This window comes from Dermacentor andersoni, chromosome 3, assembly GCF_023375885.2.
Source record: "Dermacentor andersoni chromosome 3, qqDerAnde1_hic_scaffold, whole genome shotgun sequence".
Lineage (NCBI taxonomy): Eukaryota > Metazoa > Arthropoda > Arachnida > Ixodida > Ixodidae > Dermacentor > Dermacentor andersoni.
In genome coordinates, this window is record NC_092816.1 from 157,312,154 (window position 1) to 157,328,938 (window position 16,785).

The window sequence follows — 16,785 nt, forward strand, 5'->3', positions numbered from 1 at the left end:
CTTTAAAATCACGTTAAACGAAATCGGTAACATTTGGTAATTGGCAATTGCCTGCACGTTTTGCCTTCTGTTCACGCGTCACAGAGGTTAGTGGCATTGTGCTAATGACCTCAGCATTTGTACGTTGCGCACTTTAGAAGCTCCATGCTATAAAAGACTGTGCAATGCTGGCAGTGAACAAATCAGTGAAAAAGAAGTTGCCTATATAGATTGTACTTTAGTGTAGATCGGCGTTACACTTACCAAACAATACCTCGGTTGCAGCACGCGTCTTGGAACTGTACAGGTCTCCTGAATTCATTAAGCACCATTTGTTCTCAATAAGAAAAAAAGACGTAAGAAAGAAAATGTCGAAAAGACAATGCTTCTTTATTCAAGCAATAAGAGTTCACCGTGTATCGTGGCTGCTGCCACTGTCCATGGGGTCTGTTGTTCCACGTTTTTCCATGTCTGTAATTAGGGAGCGAACATAGGCTCCCTCATAAGAACTTGTTTTTCTTTCTTGCCATCTTACTCTTACATAGAACATGTTACTCAGGCTTTATTTTCCTTTACATTTAGTTCTTTCTTTTTAGACTGCACTACCTTGCGAAATTGGTCCACATTTTTAGGCTGCATAGTGTCCAGGATCTGCGCGCATTTTTCATTAAATAAAGCCACACTTTCGGTTCAGCTTTCAGGCATGTCCACTTTGAACGAGAGCATCTGTGTTAAATTTTGACCTTGTTTCCGTAATGACTCAACATTACGGCTCAATACGTAGCCCCACAATAATTGGTGAGTATGCTTCGTTCCCAGTTTCATTTTGGAGCCTTTTCTTTCTCCTACATGCAATATAGAAAGCCTCAAATTGCCTCAGGAGATCTCGCTACAGAAGATCGTGTCTTCAAGAAGCAAAAAAGAGAAAGATGATGAGCAGGACCAAGGACCCACGCACTGTGGGTATCGATATTATGCTAAGCAGTTTGCAGATAGGTGGCTACCTGGCATTGTACCAGGTTACGCAGTGCCGCCAGGTAGAACAACGCGTTAGTGTAAGGCGAGCTGCTATTTGGCTTAGGCGAGCCTGTCTACGACGACAGCAGTGAGACGACAGTGACGACTATCGTGGAACCGTGACGGCACGATTTCGACGACGGCCACTGGACGCGAACTTAAGACATGCCGACTGTTGGGTTCTACATAGGTACTGAGAGTGCGAAAACGAGAGAAACAAATAATTGTGACGTCATCAATTAATACCTGTTATACAATCGTACACTGCTATGTCTATGGCATGCGGTCTATGGTAAAATGGCAATGATATTTTCACTACGGTAATGAAACGTTAAATCTTTTTGACCTGGGACGATCATAAACGCAGTAGAATGTTACATCGCTAATGCGCAGCTTTAGTTGCAAAGAGCCTAGATTATGGTGCTTGATGATTTGGCTGTATTGAAAACAGTTTATTTCTGCCGTCTGAGCCAAAGACAGGTTGACTCGTTTTCACCGTTGCACTCGGTTTTGTTTTCTCAAAACCGCCAATAAAGAAAACAAAAACAACGATCGTGGCCTCATGGGTAGAGCAATGAGATGCTCTTCTGGAGGTCAGACGTTGAATTGCACCATCGGCCACGCATGTCTGTTTTTACAGCGACCTCAAAAGAGGCGTGGAAGGAACCTACCTACCGCAAAGTGCCTGGAGAACAAAAAACTAAGAAACAAAGAATGTATAGATCAAAGCCATATATTATTTAGAGAAGAACACGAGCAACGTGACTTTCCCACATGGCCGCATTTCCTCAGTTTGTTGACCTTGGAAGGATACTGTGAACGAACCGGAGGAGGTTAGAGGCAGTCATATTGCTCTGAGCGAACAGCACACAGGTGTTGATTTTATCAAATGCTCATATTTCATTATTAGATTCGCTTTGGAATGATAACAGAGGCTAAAAGACGAGACGATATTGATAATTAATGCTTGACAATACAGAGAGCAATCGGAGTGAAGCTGCGGGCTTCACATGAAGAAGCGCATGCGGACCCTGCCTCCTGGCGCTGGTCGGGGCATGTGGTGCAGCCGCTGCACCTCGGCCGTCACGACGGCGCAAAGAACGAAAACGGCCGCTCCGTAGCTGGAACGTGGCACGGCATCCTCGGGCAGGAACGTCCACGTGAGAGCGCACGCCATGAGCACGTCCATGGCGTACTTGTACATGTTCGCCAGTCCCTGGTCCGTCTCGCGCGCCTTGGACACGAAGAAGACGTAGGCGAACGCCGTCTGGCTGGCCATGCTCATCTCACCCATGTCGACCTGGGCGCACAGTTCGCACCAGTGTTGTGCACTATGCCACAACGTGGCTACCGAAATTTTAATTTTCACAGGCGCTGATGACCTCGGTGGCCGAAGCACGGGACCCGCCGACCTAATTCGCAGTAACTGAAGATGCATTCTTAAAAAGATTGAATTAAGAAACGCCGTTGTCCAGAGCAGTGATGGAAAATTGTCGATAGTGCTATCGATATTTGAGATACTGTCGAACTATCCATGGTGAAAAAAAGCCATCGACTGTACTTTTGACTATATAATTCTAAGCGTCTTACCGCACGTGGTCACTATAAGGTAATCCCGGCGATGTTTCACTGCACGTTACGAGCTTAGAATGAAAAGAAGTAATGTTTTGGCCTTGTGCAACAGAGGCTAGTTTTAGCCATGAATATGCGATAGTCATATCTGGAACTTAGACGTCGGAGACAATTTTATTTCAGTCGACAAACCATTGCAGCTACAATGCATGGACTGTGTTAGTTGCAGTAAGTTATAATATTCTGGCTTCATTGCGATAGCAAATATAAGGACACTCCAGGCGCATTTCTGCCGTCACCGTCGGCGCCGCCGTAGGGCTCCGTATCAAGTCTTAGGGCGATAAAATCGTCGCCGCGCGCCGTATGCTGTATGTGCGAGTTAAAGCGCGCGAGGTTGAGCCGGCGATCGCCTCAGTCTCGCGCGCGCAGCGGACGAAAGCGGTGAGGAAGCGCGCCTCAATCTGTCGCGCGCAAGGCTTCGAGGAGTGTAGAGAGTGGGAGCGAGTTCTACTCTGGGCGGCCCGGGGGGCCGCGCGCGCCCGGCGGGTCCGCTTTACCTTGAAAGTCATCTGCGAGGTGTACAGCGTCCGGGCTGCACTATGTTTTCGCTGCATTGTTCGTGTTAATGCGAGCGGCAGCACGAAGGTTAAATCGCTCGCTGCAGCTGCCGCGTTTCCTCACTGGAGCGTTTTATTTGACAGGGTTCACGCGGTCATTTAGTGAGACGTTTTAATGTTTGCTTGTGCGCGCGCGATACAATGTTTGCTAATTTAGTTAGTATGTTCATTTTTACCACATTACGCGGCCGATAAAACTAATAGCTTCACTTCGCATGGCTCTCCACTAATTTGCTTTTACAGTCGATGCCTTGAATTTCGGGCGAAGCTGCGAATTACTTATTCCTAGAATTCCAAAACTCTCTATACTATTCAAAATAGCAAAGATTAGCAAAATAGCATAATAATATCGGTACCATCACATAGAGCTAAAATACTAATGCTCTATGTCACACAGTCAAGTAAATGATAATTTCAATGGAATGGTCATGAGCTTTCCAGAACGGCGATCCTTTGTCTATATGCATGGCTCTGTGAAAAACCACGCCAGTCATCACGCTATTCGTGAATGGCAAAGTGGTAAGGCGGGAATGATTTTTACAGGTCGAAGTAGAAGCAAAAAATGTGCACAACAGAGATATGCAACAATGCAGGACGCCACATGCCACTACACACAACTATAGACTCCAAAACCTAGTTGCTCAGGGTCGATGCTCATGGCCTTCATGCTGTAGGTTGAACGGTAGCGCGCCTGCGCTCTCCATAGTTTCTCGTGGCGCTCGCGATGTTGAACGTCAGCGCGCATCCTCTTCCTCATAGCTAGTGGCCCTCGCGCTGTATGTTGAACGGCAGCGCACCTGCTCTCTCTCTAGTTGCTCATGGCGCTTGCGCTCTTGTTGGTTGGTCGTGGCACTCGCCCTGTTAAACGGCAGCACAGTGCTCTCTTGCGTTGCTCGTGCTTGTTGCTTGTGGCTTTCGCGTTCTATGCTGAACGTGAGCGTGCTTGCTCTCTCTTTCTAGCTGATTGTAGCCCTTGTATTGCATGTTGAGTTGTGGCGCACCGGTTCTCTCTCTCTAGTTAATCGTGGCCTTGTGGCCCTCGCGTTCCATGTTGAGCAGTGGCGCAACTGGTCTCTCTCTAGTTGATCGTGGCCCTCAGGTTGCATACCGAGTGGTAGCGCACCTGCTCTCTTTCTCTCTAGTTGATCGTGACCCATGCGTTGCATGTTGAGCAGTAGCACGCCTGCTCTCTCTAATTGATCGTGGCCCTCGTGTTGCATGTTGAGCGGTAGCGCACCTGCTCTTTCTCTAGTTGATCGTGGCCCTAGGGTGGCATATACAGGGGTGGCGCACCTGCTCTCTGTCTAGTTGATCGTGCTCCTCGTGTTCCCTATTGAGCGGTAGCGTACCTGCCCTCTCTCTCTATCTCTAGTTGATCGTGGCGGTCGCGGGGCATGTTGAGCGGGGGCGCATCTGCTCTCTCTTTACTTGATCGCGACACTCGCGTTGCACGTTGAACGGTGGCGTACCTGCTCTCGCTCTAGTTGATCGTGGCCCTCGTCTTCCATGTTGAGCGGTAGCGCACCTGTTCTCTCTCACTAGTTCATCGTGGCCCTCTTGTGCATATTGAGTGGTGGCGCACCTTCCCTCTCTCAAGTTGCTCGTGGCGCTCGGATTGCATGTTGAGTGGTAGTGCATTTGGGAAAGTATTCTGTAAGAGTCCACCTAGTGGACATGTCCATTTTGGCTGCAGTTTAAGTTCTGATTGGCTGGGCTGGGCTGCTCGTCCGCAGCAACGAGGTGCCACAGCCAATCAGCACTTCAGCAGCAGATGAAATGGACATGTCCCCTAGGTGGACTCTTACAGAACACCTCCCCTGCTCTCGCTCTAGTTAATCTTAGTACCTGCACTGCTATTTAACTGTAGCACGCGTACCCTGTTGTTCCTCGTGGCCCTCGCGCTGTATGTTCAACAGCAGCGCGCCTGTACTTTCCGTAGTTGCTCGAGGCGTTCGCGATGTTAAACAGCAATGCGTGCGTTGTGTTGTCCAATGTTTCTCTTTCTGTCTAGTTGCTCGTGGCGCTTGCGCAGTGAACGGCACGGCACATATTATCTCTCATTCCTTCGGATTGTTGCTAGTGGCCCTTGTGCTGTATGTTGAACCGCAGTGCGCCTGCTTTCTCTGAAGTTGCTTGCGGTGTTTGCGCTATATGTTAAACGGCAGGGCCCCTGCTCTGTCTCTAGTTATTCGCTCTCGTTGCCCTCTATTTAGTTACTCGTGGCGCTCGCGTTGTTGAACAGCAGCGCACCTGCGGTGTCTCGTTGCTCGAGCTCATTGCTCGTGGCCCTCGCTCTATGTTGAACAGCTATGCGCCTAATCTCTCTCTAGTTGCCCGTGCCGCTCACGCTGTTGTTGAACGGTGGCATACGTGCTGTCTCTCGATGCTCGTGGTTATTGCTCGTGGCCGCCGCACTGTATGCTGAACCGAAGGGTGCCTGCTTTCTCTCAAGTTGCTAGTGGCACTCGCGGTGTTGTGGAACGGCAGCGCGTTCAGATGTTCTGTCGTTCGTTGCTGGTGGCCCTCGTGCTGTATGTTGGATGACAGCGCCCCTGCTCTCTCTCTATGCTCTATTTCAGACATCAGATACAACACTCTGGAAACTAGCCTGACATGTTCCAATTACCACGTCGGCACATAGAAATAGCTTTAGGTTTTTGACCGCAGTTGTGTCAAACTGTTCTTTATATAGGCTAAGTATTCAATGGATAAATGCTTCGTCCTAAATTAGGAATACGGCTTCTAATCCGTTGCAATATATCAATTAGCTTTCCGTAGTTTCTTTTATTTGTGTTTACAGCCGGTCGGGGCAATCTTACGAGGACGCTCGCGCGAGGGCGTGGCGGTGGCGCGCAACGAAGCATTAGAGAGGTTTAGCTTGTCTGGTGTTCCAGTAAAACGCAGGCGCAATCGCGTTGCTGCCAAAAATGTACACCCGCAACAAAGTAAAATACACTTGGTTACTGCAATATTAGCTGTTTCTGTCTGTTTGAGCACTGCGCCACCAGGTGGCCGTGCAGACCGCTCCCGTTTACGCCTCCGCTCCAACGCCCCGACGCCCCGTCCGCCTGCGTTTTACCGGAATACCGGACAAAACTAAACCTCTCTATTTACGGAACGCGCTGAGCAATACATTTTCGTAACGGCAGCGTGTCAACTGGTTTGAGAACCGCAATATGTGCACGGCAGTGCCATTCTCCAGAAGCTGTCCCACGCAGAATACCTTTTCTTTCTTTTTGGGGACGAGGAGGGTAGGGGGCGGAATATCAAAAAAGGTGAGCGTTTGCTGTACCTTTCATGTAGAGCGTGAAAGAAAATGTTGACATAAAACGGCTTTTCAAATGCCAAATACGTTTCACAGATAATCCGCAAGACATTTTGAAACATTGAGTTTTAGGGATGCGCCAGTTCAATACAACGGAAGCCACCGTGCTTAGACATGCGTGAATGAAAAACGTATACTGTTTGTCTTTCCGATAGAAATTCAAAGGAAGCCACTGCGCTTAGAAAGTTGCGAAACAAAAGCAAGTGCTGTTTATTTGTTTAGAATGTGAAGCCTGCTAACGAAATCATGTGGCGCTGAGTGCCATTCAGTTTTCGGTAGGAGCGTTTGTATACAAATGATATCCTTTTTTTCTGCCAGTTTTCCTCAATACATACGCGCGATGTTTTGTGCAACCGATTTCAATGGCTTGGTAGACTAGTGACCGCACGTTTCACCGCGCGAAAGTACTTTAAAAAGGAATGTGCATCACATACATTTCTGTTTACGATTATGACGTCATTGCGCGTTTTAGAAACAGCAAACGTTGCGCAGCTCGTAGTCGCAGTCTTGCGCATATCTCGAAAACACTTAACATCACATAGATGAAGGCCATGTTTAAAAGAAAGAGAAATTAACTTTGTTTTGGCGACAGTCAGCGTCAAATGCTAGAGCAACATCTCGCAAAGGCTTCTAAAAATAGAATAATTAAAGTGTTTAATGAAAACAGTGCATAATTACCAATTGCGAAAAGTGGCACTACTGTCGGTTCGATGCGCGCCCGCCTAAGACGCTTGCGGACTGCGGGTAGAATTCCCAGAGAACGTCCTTGAGATTTGCCTTTTTAGTTGCTGCCAGAACACGCTATTGCATACAGCGTTTCCAAATGTCCATATTGTGCACTCAGTGATGACAATGTTTCTCATCAGCAAGACCGGCAGCACGCTTCTTCCTGAAAGCGGCCAGCATAGCGCGAGTGCGCCCGCAAGTAGAAGCCTTGCTAAGGTTTATCGCTGTTTAACACTCAATTTAACGCACCACATGGATAAAAAGCAGGCATACGAACAGAAAAGAGCTTGGTTTTACTGTTGTACGGCTCGCAGCGTCTGCCTCATTCGTCTCTGAGTTTCCCCTGAAACACGTAGTTCAGCTTGACGAGTTTGACTCAGTGGCTCGTGTTGGAGAGGCTGTTGTGGCACTTCACAACACAAAAATACCGCGTACGAATTGCGGGATGACGAGGCCATTCTTGCGATTGTGACAACGCAACCACCGGTATACCACGTGCTGCAATGCAAGCGAGTAGCGCGTGGTCGGACGGATGGGAGAAGAGGCGATCATCGACATTCGAATGTGCGTGCAGGGGGAGCAGTCGGCGCAGGTGTAACGGGCAAAACTTGTTTTATTTGTAAATTTTCACGTACTTTCTTCCCATCCGTTGTACCCTCGTTACCGTCTCTGTTTATCTGACTTTCATTTTGCTGACTGCGTGATTTTATCAGATTTTCATTAGCCTGTGCTTGTTTGCCAACATTCTTCACCTGTTCCACCATTTGCGTGCACGATTTTGTCGTGCGAATGAAGGCGCACCTCAGCCACCGCATTCTTTTCATGCGAATTCTGTCTATTTCATCGAACATAATTTCGCTCTGTACTTCTCTGAGTTCAAATGAGGCTTTTTTATATCACCCTGCAGTGCCACATTTGTGGTTTTACCATGGGCCTCCAATACCACCGACCTTTCCTTATATTCCATCCCCGATAAGGTCTTTGATTTTAGGAATACATTCTGCGAATTTTAGCGCTGGCACCAGTTTCCTTTCCCAATTGCTCGCATCACCTCATGATTATAACAGCTTCAAAGTGCTTTACGTTTTACGCTAGCTGCATTCAGTTATCCGTGCATCGCAGCTGCATTCATTACACCTGCGTTTAGTGGGGCCCAGCAGTATTTTAACACCGCAAACAGGGGATCGTGATTGGTAGAGTATGGGAAAGCATTAGAATTGGACTTATTTCTGTGCAGTCCACAGGCTGGACGAGTTCCCAGAGGTGCGTAGATATATATAAATCTCGGGGATCGGTTCACTGTTTTGTGACGGAAGATCTAACCACCTTATGCCTCGCTCACAACACGCAAGCTCTGTTAATGTGTTTGATGACGCAGAAATAACGCCGACGGAAGGTTTAAGCTTTGTTTGCGTATATCTTCTTCCGCTCAGAAGTCGTGGTCAGATATTTCCGTCATATGCACTAAGCAACAGGGGCACGATCATCTACTTAATTCATACATAAAGGCGGGCGATGGGAAAACTGCAGAATTAATTACCAACCTTTTCAAGGTTGCTTAAATAATGTCTACTAGTCATTAAGTCGAAGTACAGGGTTGTTGCAGTTAGCCTCTAACCTGCAGTGCATAGGAAGGTGCATGAGCGTTCTTGCATTACGCAGTCATTGGGATGCGGACGTCGTGAATGCCACACTTGCACACGCCACCTCGTGTTCCCCGCCAGAACGCCATGTATGCTCAGCCAGAGCGGCGGGTGGGTTGAGCTTCCAAGCGAATGAAAGCGATACGAGTGGTAGTCGACGCAAGGGCCCGGTTACCTTGGTCAGCAGCGCCTTGGGGCTTTCGAGCACGTTGCCGTCGAGCAGGGTTGAGAAGAGGAGCGATGTGAAGGACGAGTGGAGCAGCAGCACCCCCTGGGGGATATCCTTCGTGGTGTGCGCGAAAAACTCTTGGCCAGCGACCAGGCAGGCAGACAGGAAGGCCCACCCGAAGCTCTGCTGTCTCTGCGAACCCATCCCTTCGTCCTGGTACAACAGTAGCCCCATGGCCGTTACCAGGCACGTCTGCAGGGGTTAAGAGTGGCCAAGCTTAGTCAGCTGTTCGTGGTAATTTCCTCTGCTATAAGTGCGGCAGCAGGACAAATGAAAGTACGGCAATAGACAAGCATAAACAAAGTACACGTAACGCGAGCTGAATATTGTCATGCATAAAAGAGTCCCTGGTATTAGAAAGAACAGATAATAGAACTGATAATCCCCTATTAATTGTCCGTGTCTATGTCTCACTGCCATTCTTATAATAATCCTTCACGAAGTAGATATAGGTCCCCCTATGGAAACGGTGGCCACGCTTTTTGAGGCAATTTATACCTGATGATGTGACTTCTATAGCGCAGCCTGATTATCAGTTACTTCGTTATCTTGTCGTTAAAAGTACTTATATACTATTTGAGATCATAAGAAAACAATATGGCATAATAAGGGGCCCCGTTGACCAAACGATCTTGCCAGCAAGTTTTGGTGCTAGAAAAATCTTACGAAAAAAGCGTTTTCGCAACGCTAAAGCCGTTAGTAAAATCAAAAAGCTTGAGATGCGCACTGCAGCAAGGAATTTGCGCTGTCGTCGACAAGAACCGTGTATGTGATGGTAGCACGGGTGCGAACTTCAATGCTTACCCCTATAGTAACAGTAAGTCGACTGACAAAACTAAGCAGCCGTCGCAGTTGCCGACGTGAAAAGGAATTCCTACGATAGGTGGGCAGCAGTCTTACGAACATAATTATGTTTGTATGGGCCGCTTGAGGTGATGCGGTTAAGCGGTGGAAGCTGCTGTTGCAGCTGATCGGCCAGAGGCCACAATTGATAGCCGGGGATTGCGCGTGCTTTCTTCTTTGTAGCGTGCTCTCGTTTGTCATATCAAAGTGCATCGAGTAGTTTTAGGGCATAAGTGTATGTCACACTGCGGCATTATTCGATTCGGCGAAGCACCGATCAACCGGTGCCAAAAGGTCGTGGAAATGGGGAGCGGCGATCAAGAAGCGTATTGCCGGCCACTCGGGCCACTGGGGCCGAAAGAAGTCGAAAGCAGGTTTAGAGATTATTATCTTTTTGTCGTCGAAGCGACCGTGACGCCTCGACAGGTTTTTGTAGGAACCCCTGTGTATTCTCTGCCCCGCATTGAGAAGCTTACTAAGATGGCGGGGGTGCAAATACCCCGAAATATGTGGTGTGTCTGTGCAATCCTGTGTCCACGCGGTGCTGACAGTGTATGTGTGCCGACAGCGCCGTATGGCCGGACGCCGTCGTTTCTCCTGTGTTTGTGAACGAACAACAGAGGCCCGCCACGGATTCAAGGGTGTGCGTGTGTGGTGCAATACGAGTGCGGGACCTCTAAATGCCCCGGGGAATCACCCGGTCCCTTACCCCTAATTAAAAGGGGCGCGGCCGAGACCTTGGGAGGAGCCGAGATTGAACTGGGTGAACTTTATTGGATCGTCACCAATATCTGCGGTTCCCCAACACAGGGAACTAGGGAAAGAAGAAGTTATTTATTCGCAGGTTTTAGACTGAGGTAAGCAGTCTAGAAGCTGAGCCTACAATATGTTGAATAGCTTCAAGCAGCTAGTGCCGTCGAGTATTGCCGGGGCCGCCTCATCATCATCATAATCATCAGCCTGGTTACGCCCACTGCAGGGCAAAGGCCTCTCCCATACTTCTCCAACTGCCCCGGTCATGTACTAATTGTGGCCATGTTGACCCTCCAAACTTCCTAATCTCATCTGCCCACCTAACTTTCTGTCGCCCCCTGCTACGCTTCCCTTCCCTCGGAATCCAGTCCGTAACCCTTAATGACCATCGGTTATCTTCCCTCCTCATTACATGTCCTGCCAATGCCCATTTCTTTTTCTTGATTTCAACTAAGATGTCGTTTACCCGCGTTTGTTGCCTCACCCAATCTGCTCTTTTCTTATCCCTTAACGTTACACCCATCATTCTTCTTTCCATAGCTCGTTGCGTCGTCCTCAATCTCAGCAGAACCCTTTTCGTAAGCCTCCAGGTTTCTGCCCCATATGTGAGTACTGGTAACACACAGCTGTTGTACACTTTCCTTTTGAGGGATAGTGGCAACCTGCTGTTCATGATTTGAGAATGCCTGCCAAACGCACCCCAACCCATTCTTATTCTTCTGGTTATTTCAGTCTCATGATCCGGATCCGTGGCTACTACCTGCCCTAAGTAGATGTATTCCCTTACCACTTCCAGTGCTTCGCTACCTATCGTAAACTGCTGTTCTCTTCCGACACTGTTAAACAATACTTTAGTTTTCTGCAGATTAATTTTCAGACCCACCCTTCTGCTTTGCCTCTCCAGGTCAGTGAGCATGCATTGCAATTGGTCTCCTGAGTTACTAAGCAAGGCAATATCATCAGCGAATCGCAAGTTGCTAAGGTATTCTCCATCAACTTTTATCCCCAATTCTTCCCACTCCAGGCTTCTGAATACCTCCTGTAAACATGCTGTGAATAGCATTGGGGATATCGTATCTCCCTGTCTTACGCCTTTCTTTATAGGGATTTTGTTGCTTTCTTTGTGGAGGACAACGTTGGCTGTGGAGCCGCTATAGATATCTTCCAGTATTTTTACGTATGGCTCATCTACACCCTGATTCCGCAATGCCTCCATGACTGCAGAGGTTTCGACTGAATCAAACGCTTTCTCATAATCAATGAAAGCTATATATAATGGTTGGTTATATTCTGAACATTTCTCTATCACCTGATTGATAGTGTGAATATGATCTATTGTTGAGTAGCCTTTACGGAATCCTGCCTGGTCCTTTGGTTGGCGGAAGTATAAGGTGTTCCTGATTCTATTTGCAATTACCTTAGTAAATACTTTGTAGGCAACGGACAGTAAGCTGATCGGTCTATAATTTTTCAAGTCTTTGGCGTCCCGTTTTTTATGGATTAAGATTATGTTAGCGTTCTTCCAAGATTCCGGTACGCTCGAGGTCATGAGGCATTGTGTATACTGGGTGGCCAGTTTTGCCGGGGCCACCTAGCCGCTCTTAACTGCGAGACTTGACGTAGGAGACGACAAACCAACGTCTGCATCCAAGCTCACCGTAGTTCCCCTCAAGTTAGCTCAACCTGCTTGAGGGAAAACGTCAGACCTAGACACCCGGGAAACCCAGCCCAGCAATCGCATCCACCGTAACGAGATCGGCTTGCCAGCGTTCTTCGGGAAAGCTGTGCCGTAGACTCCACGCTTGATAGACATGCTGCTGCTGCCCGGCCATGCGTATGCCATCATTTGTTTTGTTTTGAACTCTGTTTAGTTGACCACCGTTAAGTGTGTCTTGTGGAGTGTTAATTTCTATATTTACTGTTGAGTGTTCGTTCTATTTCGTTTGTATTCATCATTGATCTAGATTAGGTACATGTGTGTTAATGCTCTTGTGTTTATTTTTGTGTTTCCTTTAATCTTTGTGCGATTGCCAGTCGATAAATATTTTTTTTCTGTCTTTCTCGGGACTTTGACATCTTCGCTGTGTTCGCTTGTGCACAGAACGACCAACCGGCTTATGTACCCCCTACGACGACTTCGCGCCGAAAGCGAACGGGGGACACGTGTATTCGGCGTGCGCTGCTGCTGAAGCCAGTAACATTAAGGGTGTGCGCCGAAGTTCTGCTTAATCTCTGATGTTCTCTATTTGTTGCAGTATTTGCGCAATAGCCGGATTTTTCACACTCTTCATGACACTTTATGGGGTAGCAGTGCGGTGTCCGTCACTGACAAACATCAAGTTTTTAATTGATGTGCTTTCAGCATTTTCAGCATTTTTTTCTACTTTGGACTTTCCTCGGCCATATGGCTACGAATCATTATTTTTCGAAACGCTTTCGAGGCTACACTTCTCCATGCGAGACGAATAAACGCAGAAATGCCTAAAAGTTGCTAATTATCAAATCTTTTTGCTGTTGGGCAATCCGTCGTTGTATTGCTTGCTGTGAGCCTCAGCGTTTTTATTATTTTACTCATAGTTTCAATTAAGCACTAAGTTGATGTGGCGCAGCGTTTGGGCTCCTGGCTTTGCTGATCCTGGAGCTTACGGTGTGGACAAAGGTATGCGCACGACGGACGGCTACGTGTCTATAATACGGAGTCTGATGTCAATACAAGGACATAGCAAAAATAGCGGGCAAATAAAATCATATACCACAATTAATACGAAAATCATGTGGACTGTTCGAACAAGCGTGATGCTGCGAAGAAAATACACCTTGTGAACGGAGCGAATAATCCTAGCATGAGCCCTCTTGTAGCTAATTGCGGTAAAGGAAACCGTACGAATACTCTTTTGTGTGGGTGACATCTTTCGAGCGGACAAGACCTGTCAATTCTAATGGAGTACGAAAGTTTATGGCGCCATGAAGGGCTATCTATGATAAGGGTCACCAGGTTGTTGGCTCAGCAGGTTGGGGGTACGCTTACGCATACTTAGGCAACTCTAGTAGAGTTTATGCATTTTTTTCCTCATTCCATCCTTGATGCCTGCACACAGCGGTCAGCTTGAATGGAGGTGTAGTCGTGAGATCGGCCATCTTGTGTAGGGCAACCTAAACGGTTAGGAAGGCTTCCTATCAGTGCTTGATATACATGTAGAATGCAGAATCGCTCTGATGTGCTCATCCTGGAATCAATTTCGATCAAATTTGGTGAACTTAAAATAATTCAAGCGTGAAATTGCGACTCTTAGGAGCAGACTATTCTTTAGGCCTTCAGAGCATTCACAAAATATGAGAAGAATAAAAAAAAAAGACAGGAAGTGAACTTTAAAGACTTGTGTCTGCACATAAAACCTAAAGTCTCAGTTTTTTAAACCACGTCTACTGTGACATGTATAGTGGACAATATTGACAAATTTTGCCACCAGTCAGTTTTATAAAATCATTCGTGAATGTCACTTTTTGAAAAGTAATGTGCAAAGCAATGACGTTAAGGAATCTGAATATATTGAATTCGTGCCTATAAACGCTTTCATAGAGGATTTCACGAAGTTGGGACGGCTGTTTTCGTACAGTCTTGCCGTGTTGGTAAGCATGGCAATTAAAATTTGTTTCTGCTCATCTTCCACTTAGAATGTGGAAATAATAAATGAACAATATAGAATGTATACTCTAACCGCTGACTACTTTCCTTTTAAATGTAATAAGTTCCGTTGAAATCGGTTCAGCGGTTGCCCAATAACACTGCTACACAACAAACAAAATTGACGAGAGGAACGATGGCTGTCACAAAGGTAAACATGAGCACGTAGTCACTCCATGTGCGAACTATTAGATTGTCCATACACTCGACCTTTTAGTGTACATACATTATGTAAGTAGTCGTAGCTTGTGTAAGTCAGGCAACAATTTAATGAAGTCCCTAAGATTTACATGTTTTGCCTTTGCTTCAGTAGGAAAACCAGAGTTAACGCCCACCATCGCAAGCGTGCGTTACTCACCAGCGAGAAGACGAACCATACAGGTCTCTGTGTCGTGGACACCGCCAAGGTGGGTAGGCCTGCCAGAACGGGTGCCATGCTTGTCAGCGCCGCAGAGTCTACGATGCGGAGATGTATCAAGGACATAAACCTGCGAGAATGCACGCAGCATTTGGGTTTAAGTGGAAACAGCTGCTTTAAATATGGCGAACAGATCCTTGGAAGGCTGCGTTTTCAACCACAAATAAGATTGTTCCTCTTAAAAAAAATATTAAGCTACAATGCACATGTCGAAACGCGCATGGGAAGCTTCAGCCTTAGTGAGGCGGTAAATAAATGATATGCTAAATAAATGCGACACGCGCATTGCTTTTATCGCATGCAACTTGTAATTTCATGCAGTGTCATCTCATGCACTGTTTACATTTGTGCACTGCAGAGGCCACAACGCTCACACTAATATGGTGCAAGCTTGTGTTTAGGCAGCGCAACGCTTCCAATCTGTGGCGGAAAGCAAACGCCAAATCAGCGCTACGCACAATGTGAGACTTGCACGCAGCGAGGCCACGAGAAAGAAGGCAATGGGTGATGCTCGTCGGGGAAAGAGAAAGGGCGGGGAAAGGATTAACATTGGTATCTAAATACAGTTAGGCATTTCATGCACCTTGGGTCACAGTGGCATGCGTACCAATAGTAGGGAATCGGACATGAAGTGGAAACATGCACAGTGGCACGTACCACAATGGCCCAAGCATGGGGTAACTCAAATGTAGGAAATTTATGAAAATCAAAGGAGCTGTTGATGAGCATGAGCTTTCTTTTTCAGTCAGATAGACACTTAGCTTGATAACAAAGACATCGTTCTCTAGAGGCACTTGTGAGCCCATGATATTCTCAGTATTTATGCGGGGTAGTCGTATTCAAGCTTTACGGAATTTTTAAAAATAGCCCGTGGCAGAAAGCTGACGTCTTGTTGTCAAGCAGGACTATTCCAAGAGAGTGACATTGCTGGCGCGAGAAATCAAAACACGTACGCTACTAATTAACAGTAATTGATTAACTTACTATTTAATTGATTACTTCACGACGACAAATGTCGCTATTTACGAATTGTAGCCGGTGAGCTCGCAAGATTCATCTACTTCAAATAATTATCTACGATGACAGCAGTTTTGTGACATTATTTACCAAAGTGTGGGACGAAATAAATGGGATTTCCAGTTAATTTTGTACTTCGGTGCATAAGAGAGCGTTTTGTTAAAAAAAGTTAATATAACAACAGTCTATTTTACAGAGAGTTTGATGGCGCATTTCTCCCAAACTGGTGTCGTTCTGGAATTTAATTCCAAGTTGATACGCCTCGCAATCTCATCAGCTACAATCACAAATTGCAATATGTGCCATAAATTAATTAATTAGAAGTTAATAAGACAGCTTTCAGTAGTTAGTAGAATATGTGTTTAGACTTCTCATGCCAGTAATGTCAGCCTCTCTGAATAATCCAGCTTAAGGACTAGAATTGTGTTATCTGCAACAAGCTATTTTCTTTTATTCCATAAAACTGAGAAATGATTACCCTGTACCGTAATTCATTTCTTAATTGTGTAGCACACAGGTACACTCATTGCCACTGCTTTGTCGGTCAAAATTCTTTGTCTAACGAGAATGCCGGGAAAGAGGCAAATGAATCTCCGGGTCAACAATACCTGTTCCCAGTGCGTTTTGAATTCACGAAAGTTGGGTTGAGAACGGGTTGATTTTCGACCCCTGCATGACGGCGGTCACGTTGCAGTTACAGAGCAGTGAGAACACGTGATGCACCACAGCACATGGGAGCTGATGCAATGGGACGCGCCACTATAAGTATGCAGCCTATACGCCTGCATGCTTCGCGATAAACAGCAGTAAAGCGTTTCAAGAGTTGGAACTATTCTGTGTGCTGTAAGGTTGGTCGTGCAGCGCATAATAAATGTAACATACTTGTTACAGGATATTTCAGGGAATGAGCTAGCGGTTGTGCGGCCCGTTCTGTTTTTGAACTATATGTTCAGACGCATCT

General features: G+C 46.6%; 1 protein-coding gene across 1 annotated transcript in view; it reads right to left on the minus strand.

Annotated features, from left to right (window-relative positions):
* Positions 1-350: 350 nt before the first annotated feature.
* LOC129383006 (uncharacterized) overlaps positions 351-16,785 on the minus strand; it is a 29,334-nt gene continuing 12,899 nt past the window's right edge. The window contains exon 3 of the mRNA XM_055067197.1: positions 351-2,296. Coding sequence (XP_054923172.1) covers positions 2,003-2,296 — 294 coding nt within the window. The 3' untranslated portion in view covers positions 351-2,002. The remainder of the gene's footprint in view (positions 2,297-16,785) is intronic.